General features: G+C 37.4%; 1 protein-coding gene across 8 annotated transcripts in view; it reads left to right on the top strand.

Moving 5' to 3' along the window:
• The window catches only part of GUCY1A1 (guanylate cyclase 1 soluble subunit alpha 1), a 68,701-nt gene that overhangs the window by 41,413 nt on the left and 5,237 nt on the right, over nucleotides 1-22,051 (top strand). For all 8 annotated transcript variants that reach the window (XM_008000075.3, XM_037993163.2, XM_008000074.3 and 5 more), the window contains 5 exons: nucleotides 1,508-1,566; nucleotides 3,803-4,512; nucleotides 6,548-7,033; nucleotides 10,610-10,753; nucleotides 15,535-15,689. In XM_008000075.3, the coding sequence (XP_007998266.3) occupies nucleotides 1,508-1,566; nucleotides 3,803-4,512; nucleotides 6,548-7,033; nucleotides 10,610-10,753; nucleotides 15,535-15,689 (1,554 nt within the window). The remainder of the gene's footprint in view (nucleotides 1-1,507; nucleotides 1,567-3,802; nucleotides 4,513-6,547; nucleotides 7,034-10,609; nucleotides 10,754-15,534; nucleotides 15,690-22,051) is intronic.

Genomic DNA, 22,051 nt, shown 5'->3' on the forward strand with positions numbered 1-22,051 from the left:
TATTTTTTGAAGGTGAGGGTAGGAATCGTAGTTTGAATTGCACAATGTGCTGTTTGAACTAACTAAGCTTCGCTCACAAATTTTATCATAATCACTCATCACTATCAGAAATCATCACAAACAATTAGGCAAACATGAATCAACAAGTTGTGCAGTTAAAACTGCAAAAAACTCTTATCAATAAAAAAGTATGCTATTATAGTCTCAATTTCTATGCTGTACAACAAGTGCAATAATTGAATGAAGAATAGGTTTCTTTCATTACTAATTTTTTACACAAAATCAAGGATAAAAGTTTAATATAATGATATCAGAGAGATAAGTAGAGCCTTAAACTAAGAAGCAAAAGATTCTATATATTTGCTTTAGGAAAATATATAATGTTACTTAAAAGTGAATTCTATCTGTATGTAGGTTTTTCTTGGTTATCAGAATTACCATCCTCTTCTTGGCCACTTCACATTTGAGGTTGCTAGCCAGGGAAGGTTCTCTTTAGTATAGAGGCTTCTTGACTTACAGTGGAGTTACATCCAGATAAACCCATCATAACTTGAAAACGCCCTAAGTCGAAAATGCATTTAACATGCTTAACCTACTGAATAGCTTAGCCTTGCCTACCTTACACATGCTCAGCAGCTTAAAGTAGCATACAGTTGAGCAAAATCATCTGGTAACACAGTGCACTGTAGAGTACCGGTTGTTTACCCTCAAAATTTCATGGCCACATGAGAGCTGGATTCACTGCCACTGCCCAGCATCACACGAGAGTATTGTACTCCATACCTGTAGCATAGGAGAAAATCAAAATTCAAACTTTGAAGTACAGTTTCCACTGAATACTTACAGCTTTTGCACCTATATAAAGGTAAAAAAAAAAAAAAAAAAAAAAAAAAGCTAAGTCTGAGACTGTATTAGTGTATGTAAAGTTCACTTAAAAGATAAATATTCCTTATGATGAAGAATAACAAAACATTCTATCATGTATATTTTGGGGTTTTCCAACATTGTTCTGGATGGTACATGTCGTTGCTGCTTTTCTGTAAAATTGGTAGTCAAGATTTGCTTCTACAGACAAGGGAATTTAAACTATTTTCTTTCTTTCTTTTTTTTTTTTTTTTTGGAGACAGTCTCTCTGTGTTACCTAGGCTGGAGTGCAGTGGCTGGCTGATCTCGGCTCACTGCTACCTCTCCCTCCTGGGTCCCAGTTCAAGCAATTCTCCTGCCTCAGCCTCCCGAGTAACTGGGATTACAGGCACACGCCACCATGCCCAGCTAATTTTTGTATTTTTAGCCGAGACGGGGTTTCACCATGTTGGCCAGGCTGGTCTTGAACTTCTGACCTTGTGATCCACCCAACTCGGCCTCCCAAAGTGCTGGGATTACAGGCATGAGCCACCGTGCCCGGCCTAATTTAAACTATTTTCTAATCATTATTTCTGTATATTATACTCTGAACTTTTAGCATGTATTTATGAGTTTATAACTTAAAATGTTGAAATATTTCCAGGAAATCTTTGGAAAGAGAAGACTTTGAAAAAATAATTGCAGAGCAAGCAGTTGCAGCAGGTAATAGAATTGTTTATGTAATTAGAAAGTATGCCGTATACCTGTAGAACTCACATTTTCTCTAGAAATATTCATATTTATTTGTTGGTGACTCCCTGTATGAAGTGTTCAATATTATGTATTCTGTTAATGTAAAGAGTACCAATTTTTGATACTATATGTTTTTGTTTGACCTAAAACATTTTCTCTGCTTATGTTTACTTGCTGAAGAGTAGATAAGGCTAGATGGGAAGCTGACTCGCAGACATTCACAGGCTTTGATCTTGAATCTAACTAAATGTTCTTCATTTATGCATGAAAAATTCTACTCAACAAAGTAAAATAAAGAATGCTTTTAAAGGTTAGGAGCAGTCATGGGAAAAAAGTTAACAGTGTTCTCACACTAATCATTAGTTTGAGAGAAAAATTTGATGTGTGACTTTGTCTTGCTGTCCTTTACAAAGTTTCAGTACATGAACCATGAGGTTGCATCTTTCTAAAAGTATGATATTGATAATAATAATAATAATGACTAACTTATATCGAGCCCCTCCTATTCTGAACATAAGCCCCACACTTCACAACAGTGCTATGAAGAGGGCACTATTCTTTTTCCCACATTACAGATAAGAAAAAATGTGGTACTCAGAGTGTAAAGATTAAAGGAGATTATAGAAAGGGAAGATCGTACAGAGCACCCTTGACATAACTAACTCCATCTTTAAAAAGGACTCCATTTTGTATTTCCTAAGGCATTTTGCCACAAAAATAACATGTTTTATTTAATAAACAAATTTTAAATAATGAAAACTGCATACAACCAGATAAAAACACACTTTTTCACTATCAGTTCTCACCAGAGGACTCTCCAATTATAAAAAATTAAACCTTCAACAACTCAAAACGGTCATCCTAACTGACACCTTCTTACATTCACTCATGATAAAAACTTGACATCTGCCACCAAAGGCTCTGCCACCTCAGAATCTTTCTTATAAGCCCAACAGACGGCCTGACTGAAACCAAGACTCCTTTTGTCTTCTTCACCATACCCACCCTCGTTTGTTAATTCTTTCTCCTATCTCTTTTTCCTTTCCATGTTAAATGTTACTTTGTTACAAAATATTTAACCTATAACATTTCTATTTTCTATATTAATTAAGCATACTATTATGTATCACTTAAAATACTAACTGACTTGTGGAGTGACTTGAGCCTGTGTGCCTGTAGCTCTAAGAAATGAGTAAACAAAAAGTCCCAAAAAAATTGCCACTTGGCAAGGCGTGGTGGTTGACGCCTGTAATCCCCACAATTTAGGAGGCTGAGGTGGGCAGATCACCCGAGGTCAGGAGTTCGAGACCAATCTGGCCAACACGGCAAAAACCCATCTCTACTAAAAATACAAAAATTAGCCAGGCATGGTCGTGTGCATCTGTAGTCTCAGCTACTCTGGAAGCTGAGGCATGAGAATCACCTAAACCTGGGAGTCGGAGGTTGCAGTGAGCTGAGATTGCACCACTGCACTCCACCCTGGGCAACACAGCAAGACTCTGTCTCAAAAAAAAAAAAAATTACCTCCTTAATTGCCAGGAAATCTTTGGAAAGAGAAGACTTCATATATCTCATGGCTTTTATGATAAAAAGTAATGTTAATAAAAGCCTAACATTATAAAAAGACACAGACATACAGAGGCTTATTTCTAACCTCATAGCACTCATGAAAATGCTATAGAAAGTAAATTACGTATTCCAAGCAGATACTCTTTCTGCTAACACTAAAAAACAAGAATGCTATTTTACTCAAGAAAAAAAAAATGCTTTGTAATCATTTCTAGACAAAATTGAGTTTCATGACCAGTGATTTTAAATTAACTTCAGTGTCTGACCCTTTCGCTGCTGGAAACCCTCAGAGAGGAAGACCCTCTTCATGAGGATGAATTGCTTTTGTTTTTAACAGAAAGATTGGAGGAATTTTGCCAAAATGTACTTAATACTGGAATTCAAATTGATCTTTTATAGTTAGGTTTCAGAGAGATAAAAAGTTGTGTATTATATTCAAGTGGTCATTCTTTTTTAATGAATTAATTTGGGATATTTCTTCAGTTACTAGAATTTTAGAAGCTAACCTAGGTAGATAATTTGGATATAGGGGTTTCATTTTAATCAGCAAACAGCACAAGTTGAAAATAGGAATAATGGCACAGCTTTACCAAGGTGGCGTATTTGATATGGCAGAACATGTATTATGTGATTTCAGGAGTTCCAGTGGAAGTTATCAAAGAATCTCTTGGTGAAGAGCTTTTTAAAATATGTTACGAGGAAGATGAAAACATCCTTGGGGTGGTTGGAGGCACGCTTAAAGATTTTTTAAACAGCTTCAGTACCCTTCTGAAACAGAGCAGCCATTGCCATGAAGCAGGAAAAAGGGGCAGACTTGAGGACGCCTCCATTCTATGCCTGGATAAGGAGGAGGATTTTCTACATGTTTACTACTTCTTCCCTAAGAGAACCACCTCCCTGATTCTTCCTGGCATCATAAAGGCAGCTGCTCACGTATTATATGAAACCGAAGTGGAAGTGTCGTTAATGCCTCCCTGCTTCCATAACGATTGCAGCGAGTTTGTGAATCAGCCCTATTTGTTGTACTCCGTTCACGTGAAAAGCACCAGGCCATCCCTGTCCCCCAGCAAACCCCAGTCCTCGCTGGTGATTCCCACATCGCTCTTCTGCAAGACATTTCCATTCCATTTCATGTTTGACAAAGATATGACAATTCTGCAATTTGGCAATGGCATCAGAAGGCTGATGAACAGGAGAGACTTTCAAGGAAAGCCTAATTTTGAAGAATACTTTGAAATTCTGACTCCAAAAATCAACCAGACATTTAGCGGGATCATGACCATGTTGAATATGCAGTTTGTTGTACGGGTGAGGAGATGGGACAACTCTGTGAAGAAATCTTCAAGGGTAAGGAAAACGTAATATTATCTTGAATATGAAAGCTATTTCATATTTAAGAGCAAGAAACGAAAGCGTAAAAATATATGCATCACTTCGAATGTTTTGATAAAACATATTTAAAACAATGGTAAAAGAATTGCAAAGCTGTAATAAACTCAAACAAAATTCTTTCTGCATTTGTTTGCTTACTCGATTCATTGCTCCGAAAATATTTATTGAATGCAGGCTGCCTTTTAATATCTTTATGGAATGTTTTATAATGAAATTTGATAAATGTTTATATAAAAATATGTTTTCAATTATCTAGCTGACTTAGGTTGAATAATAAGAGGTATTGTTTTACAACAAACAAAAGTCACTTGTTTCTTGTAGGAGGCAACTAAATGGATTTTTAATCAACATTTAATAGACATAAAAAATTTATTTGATTAATTATTACCAAATGTGGAGGTTAAAATCTGTCATCTCATGGTAGAGAACTTTGGTAATTATTTAGTCTCAGGAAAGAAAGTTTGCTAACTCATCGTTGATAATACAAGCAAAGCTAAGAGAGAGATTTCACACATGTATAACTTTAGCAGAAGCACTATTTTTTCCCCAAAAGGAAAATAGCTTTACTACTGTTTTCTATCATAAAGTAATATATTGAGATGTTTAAAAATGAGTAATATTGAAAGGTGTTTATTGTAGCAAAAAAAAAGAAAAACTAATTATACACATTTTTGTTTAAAACAAAAAAAATGCTATTTCACAACTTCTTTTATCACGAAACAATATATTTTGTGCATCCTCCCATGTCATTAGATGTAGGTCTACTTGGCTTTCTTGGAGTCTTAGTGGTATCCCATTATATGGTTGTGTTCTACTTTATTTATTTATTCATTTATTTAGACAGAGTCTTGCTCTGTCGCCCAGGCTGGAGTGCAGTGGCGTGTTCTCAGCTCACTGCCACCTCCAACTCCAGGGTTCAAGCAATTCTCCCTGCCTCAGCCTCCGGAGTAGCTGGGATTACAGGCATGCGCCACCACACCCAGCTAATTTTTGTATTTTTTAGTACAGATGGAGTTTTGCCATGTTGGTCAGGCTGGTCTTGAACTCCTGACCTCAGGTGATCCGTTCACCTTGGTCTCCCAAGCTCTACTGTATTTAACTAGTATCCTATTGAAGGATATTTGGGTTGCTTTTGGCTTTTTGCTGCAAGAATACACATGCACATCTTTGTCCACATGTATGCAAGTAAACCTTCTTGTGGTCCAGGATGATCACTTGAAGCCCCCTGTCTCTCACATCCTCCTTGGTACAGTCCTTTCTACTGTATGGTTTGCTCTTTTATTTGTGTGGTGGAGGGCAGGGTGCTTTATGTGCTGGAGGCAAAGTTGAAACGGGGAAGTAGCCTCTCCTATAAGATTCAGATACCTCATGCTGATGTCTCTGGAAAAATAATGACTTCCAAAAGGTAGTTCTGGGGAGTTACTCATGACAGAAAAAAAAAATTCGGATAACAATCTTACCTTTGGAGGCTTTTTAACTTCCATACCTGCCTGATGGAGCAAGTACTACGGGAGAAGTGGGGAAGAGAAGAGAAACATGCTAAACGAGAAGGAAACAACAAAAAAAATAGAACAAAGAAAAAAGTAAAAGGGAGGGAGGGAAGAAGGAAGAAAGGAAGGAAGAATACATTTTCATAAGTACCATATTATACAAAAAACTAGAATTTCAGATTAACCAAGTGAGACTATTAACAAGAATATCGTGGCAAAAGCCTCAGCACGCTGCTTAGTGAGAAAGCGTTGAAGCAACAGCGTTTTGCATTGTTCACTGTAAACCTTGATTTCTGTGTAGAGTATACTCCAATATACTCTTCAAATGTCTGCATGCATTTTAGAACTCACAGCAAATTGGAACTATAAGAAAGCAAACTGTTCCTCTTCAGCAGGTTTGAACACAAAGGGATTATTACTGTATCTACTTCCCCTTCTTTTGTCTCAGAAAGATTTTGGAAACTTGAATAAACCACAGTTGGTTCTCCTTTCCTTCATAGGTTATGGACCTCAAAGGCCAAATGATCTACATTGTTGAATCCAGTGCAATCTTGTTTTTGGGGTCACCCTGTGTGGACAGATTAGAAGATTTTACAGGACGAGGGCTCTACCTCTCAGACATCCCAATTCACAATGCACTGAGGGATGTGGTCTTGATAGGGGAGCAAGCCCGAGCTCAAGATGGCCTGAAGAAGAGGCTAGGGAAGCTGAAGGCCACTCTTGAGCAAGCCCACCAAGCCCTGGAGGAGGAGAAGAAAAAGACAGTAGATCTTCTGTGCTCCATATTTCCCTGTGAGGTTGCTCAGCAGCTGTGGCAAGGGCAAGTTGTGCAAGCCAAGAAGTTCAGTAATGTCACCATGCTCTTTTCAGACATCGTTGGGTTCACTGCCATCTGCTCCCAGTGCTCACCGCTGCAGGTCATCACCATGCTCAACGCACTCTACACTCGCTTCGACCAGCAGTGTGGAGAGCTGGATGTCTACAAGGTAGGGGTGGAACAGGGCAATGATCATTTCACCAGCAAACTCACTGGGGTACAAGCACTGTGCCTAGGACCTGAATTATAATGCAACTGAAAGGCCACCTCTGCACGGTCTTGCAAGCCCAGTCCTGGGAACAGGTATGGTGCATTCATTATGTGGGTGTTTTCCAACCAGAAATAGCTCCGGATCTGCCCAGAAACAGAGGTAACTGTTCTGTGAGAGGACTGCCACATTCTCTTCTCAAAGAATGAGCAGAGAATGGAGGGAGGATAAGGTGCTCAAAGAATGGAGGATGGGGTGTAGGACCTGTGAATAGGAGAAGTTTAATAGTCAGTGAACCTGCCGCTTCACTGTGAAAACCGAGTTGAATTATTAAGTGTGAGATAATTCGAAGTATGGCTTATACAAGGAAACATTATCCTTTGTATCTGTAAGAGTAAAGACACATGAGGATTATAAAAATTGCCTTTAAATAGATTACTTCAGTACAGAGTTAACATGATACTTTTCATAGACAGTTAACAGAAATCAAAATCACCTACTTAAGGCATTTTTGCAGTTTGGCCAAGGGCGGAGACATTTGAAAAACAAAGACTTGTCTTCAAATCTTGTTCTCTGCCTACTCGCTTTGTAAACTAAGTTAAAAAAAAACCTTTATCATCACTTCTAAGAGAAAATAATGCTCACTCACAGAGTCTATACGTATGAATAACACACATTATGTCCCATAATCTTCATGAACAGGACTGTTATAAAGATTATGTTAGATAATACATGATATTCATCAGGCATACAGGATGAGCCAGGCATCATTGTAGGCACTGGAGATATAGCAGTGACCATCCCTGATACCAATTTTTGTTAAAATGTAACTACTATTAGTAAGAGAGCTAATGAAGAGATTTCAAGTTCTGTCTACTTCCTTAGAATTAAAAGTTTTTACTGATTTAAATTACTTTGCTTTCTTTTAGACATTGGCACTAGGAATAAAGCATACTTCTCATTTGTATGGCTTGAAACATCTTCTTAACTTGCCACATAACATTATGACATTTCAGAGCTGAACCCAACAGGAAATAAATAAATTATTGAGGAAGAAACAAATATTATTCATGATAATACATAAGCTCTTGTCTTGTTTTGTTCTAGATGCTAGAAGTAAAACCTTACTTTAAAAAATTCCTAACAGGAAATTCCAAACAGAGCCATGATTCCCTTGGGGAAAAAAAGGCCCATGTATAATTACAGAAAAAATAATTGGCTTCAGTTAGGTTAAGTTTGATGGCCTCTTGTGGAGTTTACTGTATTTATTTGTAGAGATTTTCTATCTTGAGACTGTCTCCTCTCTTAGAATTGTGAGAAGGAAGTCTTTCTTCCTTGCAAACTGCTGTAATTGCTAACAGAAGTAGCCCTCTTCTACTTTTGGTTATTTCTATCAAGGATATAGGGTATAGTTTTTAAATATCCTAACAAGCATTTTGAAACTATGCTCCTCACTGTAAGGTATAAGGACAACAGCCACAGAGCACCCTGATGAATCTAACTAGAGCCATAGCTAGATAGTAAATTACCTTCTATGCCAGTCCTCATCTCTACTTTTTCTTCACTTCTGATTTTGCTTGAGATTAGTTGGAGACAACTGAAAATAAATACAGAAGGGTTTCAGATATATACAATGTATAATCATAGGCCTACCCTATGAGTGCCAATGGCTTCAAAAGAATAGTCAACCTTATTTATTCCAGGACTTGATTATACTATGGCTTTATTTAATTTCATTTTGTCTCTTCTGTCTTTCTGGGGGTTTTGGCCATTTTTCTGTTTCTCTCTGTGTTCATTTACCAATTGTTTCAGCATATATATACTGGTTATCCAGCATTTGCCAGCATGGGTGGGCAATGGCTACAGAGCTAGAGGGTACAATCCCTGTGAGGAAAGTTCACATATGGAGAAGGAGAAGAGGGCAGAATAGACCAATGTCGGATTTCCATATGACATGACGAAGGGATGCAGTATGTACAAGGGGCTGCAAAAGCAGATATGGTAGGCCCCTAACATCAGGTAGGGGTGGGGGTAGAACTTCTTCTGATTAGCATATTTATTGAGCACCTGTGATAGCCATCATGATGAGCATTTCTTATGTGCTCATTGCTGAGAAAAAGCTCATGGGTGACACTGACACCTGGTTCATTATTACCAGGCACAGGTAATATAGGAGTGAATAAACTAGACAAACTCAGAGAGCTTACATATGATTAGGGGAAAGAAAGACAGTAAACAAATGAGTAAATTTGTAGTCTCTCAGTTAGTATAATAATATGAAAGAAAAATAAAGTAGGTTAAGGGGAAAAAGAAGGGCAGTGGGTAAGGGGCGATTGCTGTTTCTTAGAGGGTAGTAGCAATCGGCTTTTCTAATAAGGTGAGGTTTTAGCAGGGACTGAAGGAAAGGAGGGACAACCAAGTGGTTATCTGCAGAGAGATTGCTCCAGGAGAAAGGAATAGCAAGTGGGAGCAGGTTTGATATGCTTAAGGGATAATGGAAGGCAGTGACATTGGAACTAAATGAGAAATATGGAGAATAAGAAGATAAAGTCAGAGACTAGGAGAAAGACAGGTCAAGAAGAAATCTGGAGCCATAATAAGGGTATCAGCATTCACTCTGAGTGGGGAATTTCTGAAGATTTGTGCCTTCTTTCTTTTTTCCTTTCTCACCCTCATCCTTTCACAATTGAGGCTTTGGATCAGAATAGGGTCTTATAAGGTACAATAAATATTTGGAGGAGAAGAAAAATGCAGCTCTTAGAATTAGGGAGTTATTTGTGGATTTAAATTAACTATTTGCTTTCTGCAGCCAGTATCACAGACAGATAAAAATTGCCTGTAACATCAACAACAATGATGATGATAATGACAAGGTTAATACTTAGATTTTAGATAATTGCTTGATTTCCACTGGTCCTTCAAGCACCACTATTGTTTTTACCTACTGGTTCAACATCTTGGTTTCTATAACTGTGATTAGTATCCATTAGACATGTAACTTCTATGAGGACCCCAAGGGTCCTTTAGAAAAACCATTTCTTTTTACTTTTATGACTATTAATATCTTGGTTTTACATTGCACAATTTTACTACGTTCACATGACATTTATTGGATAGCGACTTGAGGCAAAATACTATTTTATGATGAGGAGGATATAAAACGAGTAAATGATCCCAACATCTTTAAACAATGTATTATAATTCAAAAATGTATTGTTTCTACAAAAACTATCTTATATGGTGAAAAAAAAGATGAAATGATATGATGAGTCAGTGACAAATCTGGGAGTAGAAGCCAACTGTTATTGTGTTCACAGGACTGTGCTGCCTCTCAGTGCAGTGACTGAATGTAATGGGTCTAAACCTTGTGCATTTCCTGAAAGAGAAAGTCATTTCTGGGAGTATCTGATTAACCCTGAACCTCCAGAAGGCCTGAGCAATGAGATTTCTGCTGTATGACTTAATTTCTTCTATATGATGTAGCCTGTGATTCTTCCTGAGCATTTATTTATAGTATGGAAAATATATTATGTCTAGGTGGAGACCATTGGCGATGCCTATTGTGTAGCTGGGGGATTACACAAAGAGAGTGATACTCATGCTGTTCAGATAGCGCTGATGGCCCTGAAGATGATGGAGCTCTCTGATGAAGTTATGTCTCCCCATGGAGAACCTATCAAGGTAAGGCAGATGATATATTGTCTAGGAGATGTCACAAGAGCAAATGCATATTAGTTGATTATCAAAACCATAGTGTATCAGTTGGGGTTTAGTTGAGAGAGAGAAAGCAAAATCTATAGAGAACACAATCTTCTCTAACTTGTTTACATTGGAAGAAATTTATTATAGGGTATAGGCTTACAGAATCATTGAGAGGACAGAAGAACACATCTATAAGTTGGACTTTCAAAAAAATATCTCCCATAGTATGGGGATTTTCCATTGTCAAAATAAAATAGCTCCTAAAGGCAAACTTCAGAACAACTGCATTTTCAAAAATCTGGAAACTGATTCCAAAACTATCCCACCAAAGCCACAGTCAGGAAACTGCCATGTTCAGAAAGCTGCTGCCTCTCCAAAACCATATCTACTGTAATAATCAGCAAGATGGCAATCCTGCATTATGACTGTTACAAAGTGAGTGACGGGAAAATGGACTCTCTACTAAGCATGCTAAAGAAAACACGAAGGCTTCCACAATTGTGCTTGGGTTATAGTGGAGATGGTGCCCGCCAAATCCCATGCAACTGTGCATCTGATTTACCAAGCCTAACTGCATTTAGAAGCTGCAAGTTAGTTTAGAAAATGTAGTTTTGGTTTTCCAACCCCTGGAGGAGAGGATATTACATTTGAATGGATGTTGACTGCTAATCCACCAATATTTTCCAAGGCACATGACATTTCAAAATTTCTAGATGAGCCAGATTCCAGACTAATATCTCACCACACATGAGGAAATAAAGTTAGCATGGTAGGCATTGGTTTAATAGATAGAATGTAGGCAGATTACCTTTATTTGTCTTACAGTGAATCTGTCCCTTAATTTTTATAGGACAGTCCCCATTTGACTACCTTTAGAAATAAGCCTTTGAGGTATTGTAAAATCCTATCCAGTATGCTATAAAACATATAGAGAAGAAAGAAGAAATTTAAAAACAAAACTATGTATTTAGAGGTTTATCCTTAACTCTCTTTAACCTTAATAGGAGCCATATGTTTAAGCCTTCATAACTATTTTCTAAGTCTGTTGTCATCCCATTTATATGTTTCTGTGCAACACACTTTTCTAAATGTAACGGTATAAAATCACAACCTTTTATTATGCATGGATTCTATGCATCAAAAATTTGGATAAGGCATACCAGGAATACCTCGTCTGTGCTCTACAATCTATGGGACCTCAGCTGGGAATACTGAAATGGGTGAGGGTGCCTGGAATAGCTGGAATTGCAACAATTGGAGCTGGAAGATTCATTCCAAGACTGCTGCTTCACTTACATGTCAGATTCCTTGGTGGAGATGGCTGAAAGGCTGGGTTCAGCTGGGATTGTTAGTGTTACATGTGGTGCGCTAATATGTATTTCTTATGAGGTGATTCATTTCCCACTGAACAAGACTGGTGAAAGCTCCGTGACTTAGTCTTGGAAAACACACAGCGACACTTCCGCTGTATTCTATGGGTCAGAGCAATCATAAGTCTGCCCAGAAGAGAGAGGGCTTAGAGCCCATGAATCAATAGAAGGAGTGTAAAATAATTTGCAAGTATGTTTTAGAAGCATCACAATACCTGACTTTTTCAGATTTAGTTTCCATAATTGCATTTTTTTTAGAGGAGGACTATATATTTCTTTCTCTTTCTAATCTGTTTGAGGGGGCTTGTAGCATCAAAGTAAATGTTAAAAATATAGAGACTATTAACAACATTTTCAGTGATTTTCACACAAATGCATTTTATAATTAAGATGTGTATGTTTGGTGTGGAGGAATTTTATGGCATTTTTGTTATTTGTATAAATGTATTTTTAGATTTCTGTAAGTTGGAAGAATTATTTATAGTTACTTTCAAAGATAGTTACCTGGGTAATGGTAGGCTAGTTTAAAAGACCTAAAAAGGGAGTCATTAATCATACCTTTTTATGTGTACTAACCTGCAGTCCTGGGAAATATCTGATGTCCTTAAGAGATACCTGTGAAACATCACAGAGGCAGAGTGGAGAGTATTTTTAGCAGGGAAACTTTAACATATATCAGAAAGGAGCATATTGTGACTTAAACATCGTCTCATTTAATCCTTATAATAACACTTTAAAGAGGAATCTACAATTCACCAGCAGACACGAGCAGTCCAGTCTCCTATGTGTCAGTATTTGGAGTCATGTCCATGTGGCTTCAAAGCCCAGGCTTTTTCTGCTTTTTGCCCTGCTACCTCTTGGTATAGAATTGAAGTGAAAGAATAGAAAATATTTTCTTTTTTTGTTTTTCAAACTCTGTACTTTCCTCTAGCACATCACTTGTGCAAATCATTCATCTATTCACTTATTCCTATTGTTTTCCTCACTAACATCCATCCAGTCAGGCTTAGAAAGCAGCAGGTGGGTTGGTGACAGAGACCAGTGGGCTGAGTGTAACCATGAAAGTCGGTAGGTGACAAGTGAACATGGAGGCAAACTTCTAGTACCCCTCCTTTCCTAAGCCTAGAAGCCTATGATGAGAAATGGGCTATGCCACAAGTGGTCCCAAATAAAAGATGCCCCTAGTAGGTTCCCATTCAAACTTTTTCCGGGAGTCAGACTTCTGCCTTTGCCTTTCGTTATTTCACACGGAAGTCTGTTACCAGTGAAAAGAGATATGCTCGGGGCACAATGTGTGTCTTAAACACATTGTGTTTTAAATCTTGCTGATTAATTTGAAAAGCTCTCTAAGAAAATGTTGGGGTTGATTCAAAACTGGAGAAGGGGAAGAAGGCAGCATGGCGTGGAAGGAGTAGGAGGGACACTTGCCTTGTCTGCATGACTTTGGTTTTTACGAACAGAATATATTTACATTTTAATTATGAAATAAGATAAAAATGCTATGGTAAATTTAACATATAATAAGCTGGAGTAACTATAGGAAGAAAAACTGGTTTAACCAGAAGAATGCTCACAGAAAGCAATAATTCCTCAGTCTAAATATGCTAAAGTTGTGGTTGATATTTATGGGCAAAAGAGTCTTTATTCTATCTATCTGTCTCTCTATCTATCTATCTATCTATCTATCTATCTATCTATCTATCACTTGTTATATGTGTAAATTCATATTTTGCTAAAAGAGACAAAGCCGGATATATAACAGACATCTAAGTTTTGCTTGTTAATGTAAAACTTTGATGAAGGAAGTTCTTTAAAAATAATCAAACCCTGCATTTTATAGGTGAAAACATGATCAGAGGGAAGTAAAGAGACTTAAGGAAGCCAGACTACCAGTTACTAGTAGAGTTTGTTAGAATACAAAGTTCCTAATTCACAATCTAGTGCTTTTGTTTGAGAATTCTTTAGAGTTCATATGACATCTTAAAAGTAAATGAGTCTGGGAAGTTTCCAGCAGATATCTCAAATTACTTATTGAAACTAGACAGAACTAAATTCTTCTGGTTTCTAAATTATATCTAAGTTACTGAGTTCTTGGTCTTCATTCAAAATGCATGTATCTAATACAACTTTTTAAAATGTTTGAGTAAAACAAAAAAAAAACAATAAAATATTTGAGTAAACATAGAGTTTGAAAATAATGAACATGGTATCATCATTGTCATTTAAAATATCCCCACTTTAGCTTGCTTTGTAGTAGCAGTAATTTCAGTATTTGTGAATTCTTTAAGATCATCAAGTAATCAGACCTTTGAAGATTCCATTGTTGAATATCCTGCTTTGGCTAGGCAAGGTGACTTATATTTGTAATCTTAGCACTTTGGGAGGTTGAGGCAGGAGGATCACTTGAGCCCAAGAGTTTGAGAATCAACTGGGCAACATAACAAGACCCTGTCTCTACAAACAATTTAAAACTTAACCAGGTGTGGTGGTGCATGCCTTAGTTCCAGCTACTCAGGAGGCTGAGATGGGAGGATCATTTGAGCCCAGGGTTTCGAGGTTACAGTGAACTATGATGGTGCTACTGCACTACAGCCTGAGTGACAGAGCAAGACTCTATCTCTGAAAAATAAATAAAACAAAACATTCTGTCTCAGTGGTTTTCCAAATCATTGGAGACCTCCAGAATTCCTAAAATTTTGCCACAACATATCCCAGACTGCCCCTTATATCTAGGCGTGGCACAAATCTGATCTTTCATCAGTCTAGATTTTTAGTTTCATGTATATACACATCGTCATCGAACTCAAGTAACTTCTACTTTCTGCTTCCTCTGTCATTTTCTGCTTAAATATTACAATTTCATTTCCTCAGTTGTAAGTCATTAGAACAGTGGGATAGTGTTTGGTATAAAGCTATTTTAAGGTAAAATGTCTAAAAAATATATTTAATATCCTTGGAGCTAGCTTCATTTGCCCTTCTTTGTCAGTGTTTGGGAAAACAACTCCAGGAGTCCAGAAATTATGTCTGTCTCACTTGATGGAGAGGTGGCAGGTTCACATAAACAGCTCATATCCCCCTTGCTCTGCTGCTGTGGTAACTATGATCCCTGTGCATGGAAACTTGTTTCAGATGTTGAAGACAGACACAATTAAGATGGTTTGTGTAATAAACCTAAATGGAAAAGAGTTAAGAAATGTGACTGTTGATTCTGCACTAGTCACTTTTAATTGCATATGCGGAGTAGAGGGAAGTTGGCTGGAGGTTTTGAGGAAAGGAGTGGTGTGCTGAGGGTGAATGGTAAAATAATTTAGACAGGGTATTCAAACGACGCTGACAAGTAGGAAGTGTTTTACCAGTGACTGGGAACATCATGTTATTTTTTGCTTGCAGATGCGAATTGGACTGCATTCTGGATCAGTTTTTGCTGGTGTTGTTGGAGTCAAAATGCCCCGTTACTGTCTTTTTGGAAACAATGTCACTCTGGCTAACAAATTTGAGTCCTGCAGTGTACCACGAAAAATCAATGTCAGCCCAACAACTTACAGGTAGTAATTATGTTAAACACCTAAAATCTCTTGTTTTTGTTTATATACAATTGTCATTTTCCCCATTGATTTGATTCATTGTTCATAACTTTTTTCTTCTTTAATCATAAAGAAAAAAGAAACGTGATAACTTTTATCATCCTCACTTTAACTTTTTTACACTGCTTATTAGCCTAAGAATGACTCGCCTGAGGTGTTTGTGGCTCAGCCATAAATCCATGACAGATATGACCTATTCTTCCATCATTCCTCTTTTAGAAGCCTATATTAACACTCTCAGTACGTTGATAGGTGTTCTGACATCACCTAGTACACTGCAGTGAAGTTCTGGCAGTAACCACCCAGACCGAGCACAGTCATAACCACAAGTTAGAGGGCACAGAACCCAACAAGCCTGCCCTTAATTCAGATGCTAGCCACCCTTCGGTACCTAAGTGTGCATTTAGACTGACTGAGCTACAATTTTGGGGGTTCCCATGAACCTCTCAAGTTAGATGATTAGCTAAAACGACTCAAAAATGCTTAGGGAATTGCTATACTTACTATTACAGTTTTATTTTGGAGGATACAAATCAGAACCAACCAAATGAGGAAACAGATTGGGTAAGGTTTGGGAGGGTCCCAGATGCAGAGCTTCCATAGAATCAGAACTTATCTCCCTCCGACCACATCAATGGGTTTACAAACCAGGAAGTTCCACCGCACTGAGCTTTGAGTTTGATGTATGGAATCATTGTTTTCATTATGTAAGCATGATTGGTTGAATCACTGCCATGTGACTGAACTCAGACACCACCCCCACTCTCCTCCCCAGAGGTTAGGCTAGCCCAAAACCCCAACCTTCTATCCACAAGACAAATTTTTCTGGGGCCCTGCCCCCATTCCGAGTCATCTCATTAATATAAACTCAAATGTGATCCAAGGGCCTCATGGAAAACAGATACTCCTATAACTCAAAAAATTCCAAGAGTTTTAGAAGCTCCCTCCCTGCAATCAAGGACAAAAGCCAGTCAAATGCCCTATCATACAGGGAAGAATTTACCAGAGGAAAACTAGCTGGTCATCAAGGATTTTTCAAAGATGGCAATTTTATGGACTGGCAGCAAGTGTTAACACAGTCAGAGGAGCCATGTGTCATCTAGCGTCAGAAGAACCTCTATCTTCACTGTCTCCTTGACAACATGTAGTGTACAGCCTGCGTCAATAAAATCTGCCATTTTGGTATCACTTATCCCTTTAACCAGAAATTAAACCAATCTGTGGTAAGTAGAAATATATCTATCATGTACATTTTGTCTCACTATATTGGAAACTCTTAAGTAACAAAGAAGTTTTTCAGATCTATACAGTAGCTAAATTACACCAAGCAAGTTAACTTTCCTATTCTCAGAGATAACTCTTTAATAGCGTCTTCTCCCTTCTTCTTCTGCATTTATTTATTTAGTTAGTTTTTAAGACCAAGTCTTGCTCTATGGCCCAGTTTGGATTACAATGGCACAGTCTCGCCTCACTGCAACCTCTGCTTCCCAGTTTCAAGTGATTCTCCTGCCTCATCCTCCCAAGTAACTGTGATTATAGGCGCCCACCTCCACGTCTGGCTAATTTTTGTATTTTTAGTAGATACTGGGTTTTGCTGTGCTGGCCAGGCTGGTCTCGAACTCCTGACCTCAAGTGATCTGCCCGTCTTGGCCTCCCAAAGTGCTGGGATTACAGGAGTGAACCACTGCACCTGGCCTTCTCCCTTCTTAAAGCACCAGCATCCTTTCCTTTCCATCCCAGACTCTCAGTTGATAATCTTGCCTCATATTTCACTGCCAGAATAGAAGTCAGATAGGAACTTTGCCATCTTCGTACTGTAGTTTCTCTCAGCAGATCTACCCCAGTACCCATCTCCTCCTCCTTTGTTCCCGTTACATTGGGCCAGCTCTCCTCCTGCCCCTAATTGATACAGCTTCACTGTGATTGCTATTTCCTCTCACCTTCTCATTAACTTTTCTGCGGAAATTAACTCTTTCTCTCTATGATCAATTTCTCTCTGATGAAATGATTATTCCCAACAGAATGCAACCATATCTATTAAAACTCTTGAAAAATAAAAACTTCCTTGTTTCTAAGTCCAGCTTCTGCTACAATTTTAAATTTCTGCTCTCTTTTATAGCAAAACTGAAAAAAAGTATAGCAAAAGTTGTCTATACTTACTATCTGTATTTTTTCCACCTCTTATTTTCTCTTCAACTCACTCCAATCAGTGTTGACTCCACTCAAACGGTTCTTAGCAAGGTCATCAGTGTGCCCTGCTAAAATCATTGTCAGTTGGCTGGGCGCGGTGGCTCACACCTGTAATCCCAGCACTTTGGGAGGCCAAGGGAGATGGATCACGAGGTCAGGAGATCAAGACCATCCTAGCTAACATGGTGAAACCCCGTCTCTACTAAAAATACAAAAAATTAGCCGGGTGTGGTGGCAGGCTCCTGTAGTCCCAGTTACTCGGGAGGCTGAGGCAGGAGAATGGCGGGAACCCAGGAGGCAGAGCTTGCAGTGAGGAGAGATTGCGCCATGACACTCCAGCCTGGGCAACAGAGCAAGACTCCATCTCAAAAAACTCTGTCAGTTTTCTCTCCTTATCATCTCAGAAGCATTTGAATAGGCTAAGAACTGCCTCATTTAAACACGTTCTTCTTTAAATTTTTGGCACCCCACTCACCTAGTTTTCTCACTACCCCATGTCTACACCTTCTCAGTGTCTCCTGTTGGAACTCCTTCCCTACCAAACCTTTATTGCATTGCCCAGAGCCTCTGTTCCTGTTCTCTTCTGTGTCTGAACTTTTATGACTCTAACCATTTTTTTAAAAATCTTTAGCCCATCCTATGATTCTCCGCGGAGCTACAGACACATATATCCTATTATGTATTTCCACTTGGATGACTAATTGACATATTAAAATGAACTGGACCGAATTAGAATGAGTGATTTCCCACACAGACTGATGAAATCCACTTCCTTCCCACCCAGGCAAGCTTACCAATCAACTTAAAATGATATCACCATCCACCTAGTTACTCAGACCATCGACCTTACAGTGATCATTTCTTCTCCTCTCTTTAAAGAGATACTCCTTAACTATCATAAGTATAGCAACAACTTTCTCCTCACATACACTCTCATTATCCTATTTCATCTTCTCAGTTCACACCTGTATCTGAAATTGTCTTATGCAGTATTTATTTATGTGTTGAGTGCCTGCCTCCCTTTGCAGAATGTTAGCTTCCTGTGGTACACATTCTATATCCCCAGCTCCTAGATAAGTGCCTGGAACACAGAAGGAAAGCAAGAAGTATTTACTGGTTGACTGTTGACTCCTGGATATGAAAACAACTCAGTATAACCTGAGAATTGGAAAAATCCCTGGGTTTCATTGTAATGGTAATTGGCCTATGGTCCTACTGGGTATAATAGGTAGGGATAAGATTCCATACCCTGAGATAATATGATTCTACTCTCTCTGTAAGCGTTAAGAGGAATCATCCTATTAAGTAGGAGTCAGTTGCCTGTCCTTTCACTGATATCTGTGTTTCTCTTTCAATGTGCAATGATGTGTTATGCGTGTATGTGCATGCTGAAGAATCCTACCTTACAACAAAACTTCTACACATAAAAAGCATATTTTCCTTTTTCTTCTATATTGATTGTTTTTAACAGTATAAAACTAAACTCTTTAAAAATCTGGCATTTTGTATCTCAAAGTCTAGTGGTCTTGAGTCATGTTAGGAGGCACTGATGTTAACTACTCATTTTTCTTCAAAATATAATTCAGGATTTCATGTATTTCAGCAGAGGACCACAACATGTTGACATATATTTTTGGCAACAGGACAATCCTCATGACTTAAATCTTAGATTCACTATATTGGCAATGTTACTAGAAATGCACGTACAGGTTTTTATAGCATAGATAGTGTTATTTTTTAAATAAATTTTTTATTACTGTAGTAACACATGCCCGTTTCAGAAAATTTACAAAATTAGTAAATTATAAAGTAAATAATAGGAATAAGTCATAATCTCACTACCCAGAGATAGTAACTATTAACATTTCTCTTTCTTTGTTTCAGTTATGTTTATATGCACATACATGGATGACATTGAAATTTTAATTTAATTTATATTGAACTTCAGCTCATTTGCTGAAGTCATTTCTACTTTTTATAGACAAATATGATATATCTTTTTTCCTTTTGTATTGATTTCAATAATAATTTACTTTCCTTTTATTCTCATATATGAGGTGTTTATGTCTTGCCTAAGGGAAAGCAGTAGTTAATACTGTCTTATTTAGGCAAAATATAAATACTTAATGTGAAATACTTTTAACAGCTTTTTAAATTCCTTTCTTTGAGAGATACTTCACTTTTCTTCCATATACTAGGAAAACTTAAAATAATATAAATAATTTAAATTTCAGTTAAACATCCAATGCTTTGGGAAATTTAGTCAACAGTAGGGGCATAATTTTAGTTTTACTCAAAGTATAGTACAAGAAGCGGATGCTAAAGAAGGTGTACAAATACAAAACGCAATTTTCTTTGGAGAGCTTTATTGATGATACATTAAATTCTGGAATGATATTTCTTTAATAATACAATAACCTGTTTAATATTGAATGTAGCTTCCATGATATATTTCTGAAATACAGGTAAATTTAGGACACAGAATACATACCTATACCAAAAAAAACCCTGTATCTTCAAATTTCCACTTCCAAATTCTAACCAGTGATTCAGAATGTAGCAGGGTAGTGACAATTATACATTACTCTCTTTTAAACATTGTCAGGAGTTTTACTTTAATTTTAGGGGATAATATTCTGCATTTTGTTTGCTTTTTTGAAGTAAGGAAAACTATTACAGACTAATAGAGACTACATCAGATCAGTGGGTCAGTGGATCCATGTCTACTACATTAGATCCAGGTCAGTGGGTCAATGTTAGAGGTTTATGTGGTGATCCAGGGATCATTAGAAACAAAAATGGCAAGTGGGGAGGATGCATGGACGCTGTCCAGTGTGTGGAGTAAACAGGCCTAGGATCGCTTATTTGTAGGACAAGTCTGAGCACATTGTGCCAGAGAAGCAAGAATTGAATTCTGTAAGAAGAAAGAACGAAGTGAATAAAGGAATATAGGAAAGATAACAGAGAATTGGAGCGTTGATGCAGTAATTTGGGGAAAATCGTGTCTGGTGAAGAAGGTGTAGAGAAAAATGTCCGCCCTATGAGGACATTTGGGCTGTTGCTGCCTTTTTTGGGTGTTGCTATCCTCAAGCTTTCATCGAACTGGTTTGTTTTTCTAAATGGTTTTTCTTGTCTATTCTGATTTTTAAAAAGACAATATAATGAATATTTCTAACTCCATAACATTTTAATTATGTTTGTCTGCTACGTGTCTTTAAAAAGCATAGAAGTTGTATTCAGAAGACATGCCTTAGAGTCCCACACACAGCACTTACCAGATGTGCAATCCAGAGCAATGCCCTTAATAAATTCAAACGATGCACTTTAAAGCCACTTGTAAAGGCTGAATATTTTTATATAATACATTTAAATATAAGATTATAATTGTCATTACCATATTTAGTAGGGAATGTTGGGTTGCTGTAGATAGAAAAAATAATAGATTTTTATCAATCACCTATAGTTTTATACATTTTTATGTATTAGACTCATAGTTTTATACATTTTTATATTTAATTTTTAAACATACAGAAAAAAGCAAAGAAGATGACACTCATGTAGCCAATACTAATATTTAAGCATCAACATTTTGCCATATTTATTTCAGGTTTCTGTTTTATAAAAACAATAAAATGTAAATAGATATTAATATAATGAAATATAAATATCAACTATTACATGGTCCCTGTCACACGCTCTGACACAGTGGATCCTATATGCTTTATAGCTTGTAGGAGCTGAGAATACGTACTCTGTGCAGACAGTCTCTCAAATACAGACGCATGTTCAGCAGCTTCTCCACAACTCATTAATAAGATGTCACTTCTGCTTTCCAGGAAGGAAAATGGGTAGAGAGAGGAGGAATATCACTTTCATTTAGGTCCTGTCTGGTAGAAAAATAAAGCCAGAGGAAAACAGATTCCCAATCAACATGTCCATATCCTTTTATGGCTTGCCTTGAATCCACTCAGTATTATGTTTCTGAGATAGTTTCCTTGATAGAATGTATACCTAGTCATAAATCTAGATCATTCATTTTAACTATTGCTAATGGAGTGGTTTGCTGGTAAACCAGCTTTACAGGATGAAGTAGAGAATCCATGATTCTAGCATTTGCCAATCTCCTTGATGTT

Source organism: Chlorocebus sabaeus, chromosome 7 (genome assembly GCF_047675955.1).
Source record: "Chlorocebus sabaeus isolate Y175 chromosome 7, mChlSab1.0.hap1, whole genome shotgun sequence".
Taxonomy (NCBI): Eukaryota; Metazoa; Chordata; class Mammalia; order Primates; family Cercopithecidae; genus Chlorocebus; species Chlorocebus sabaeus.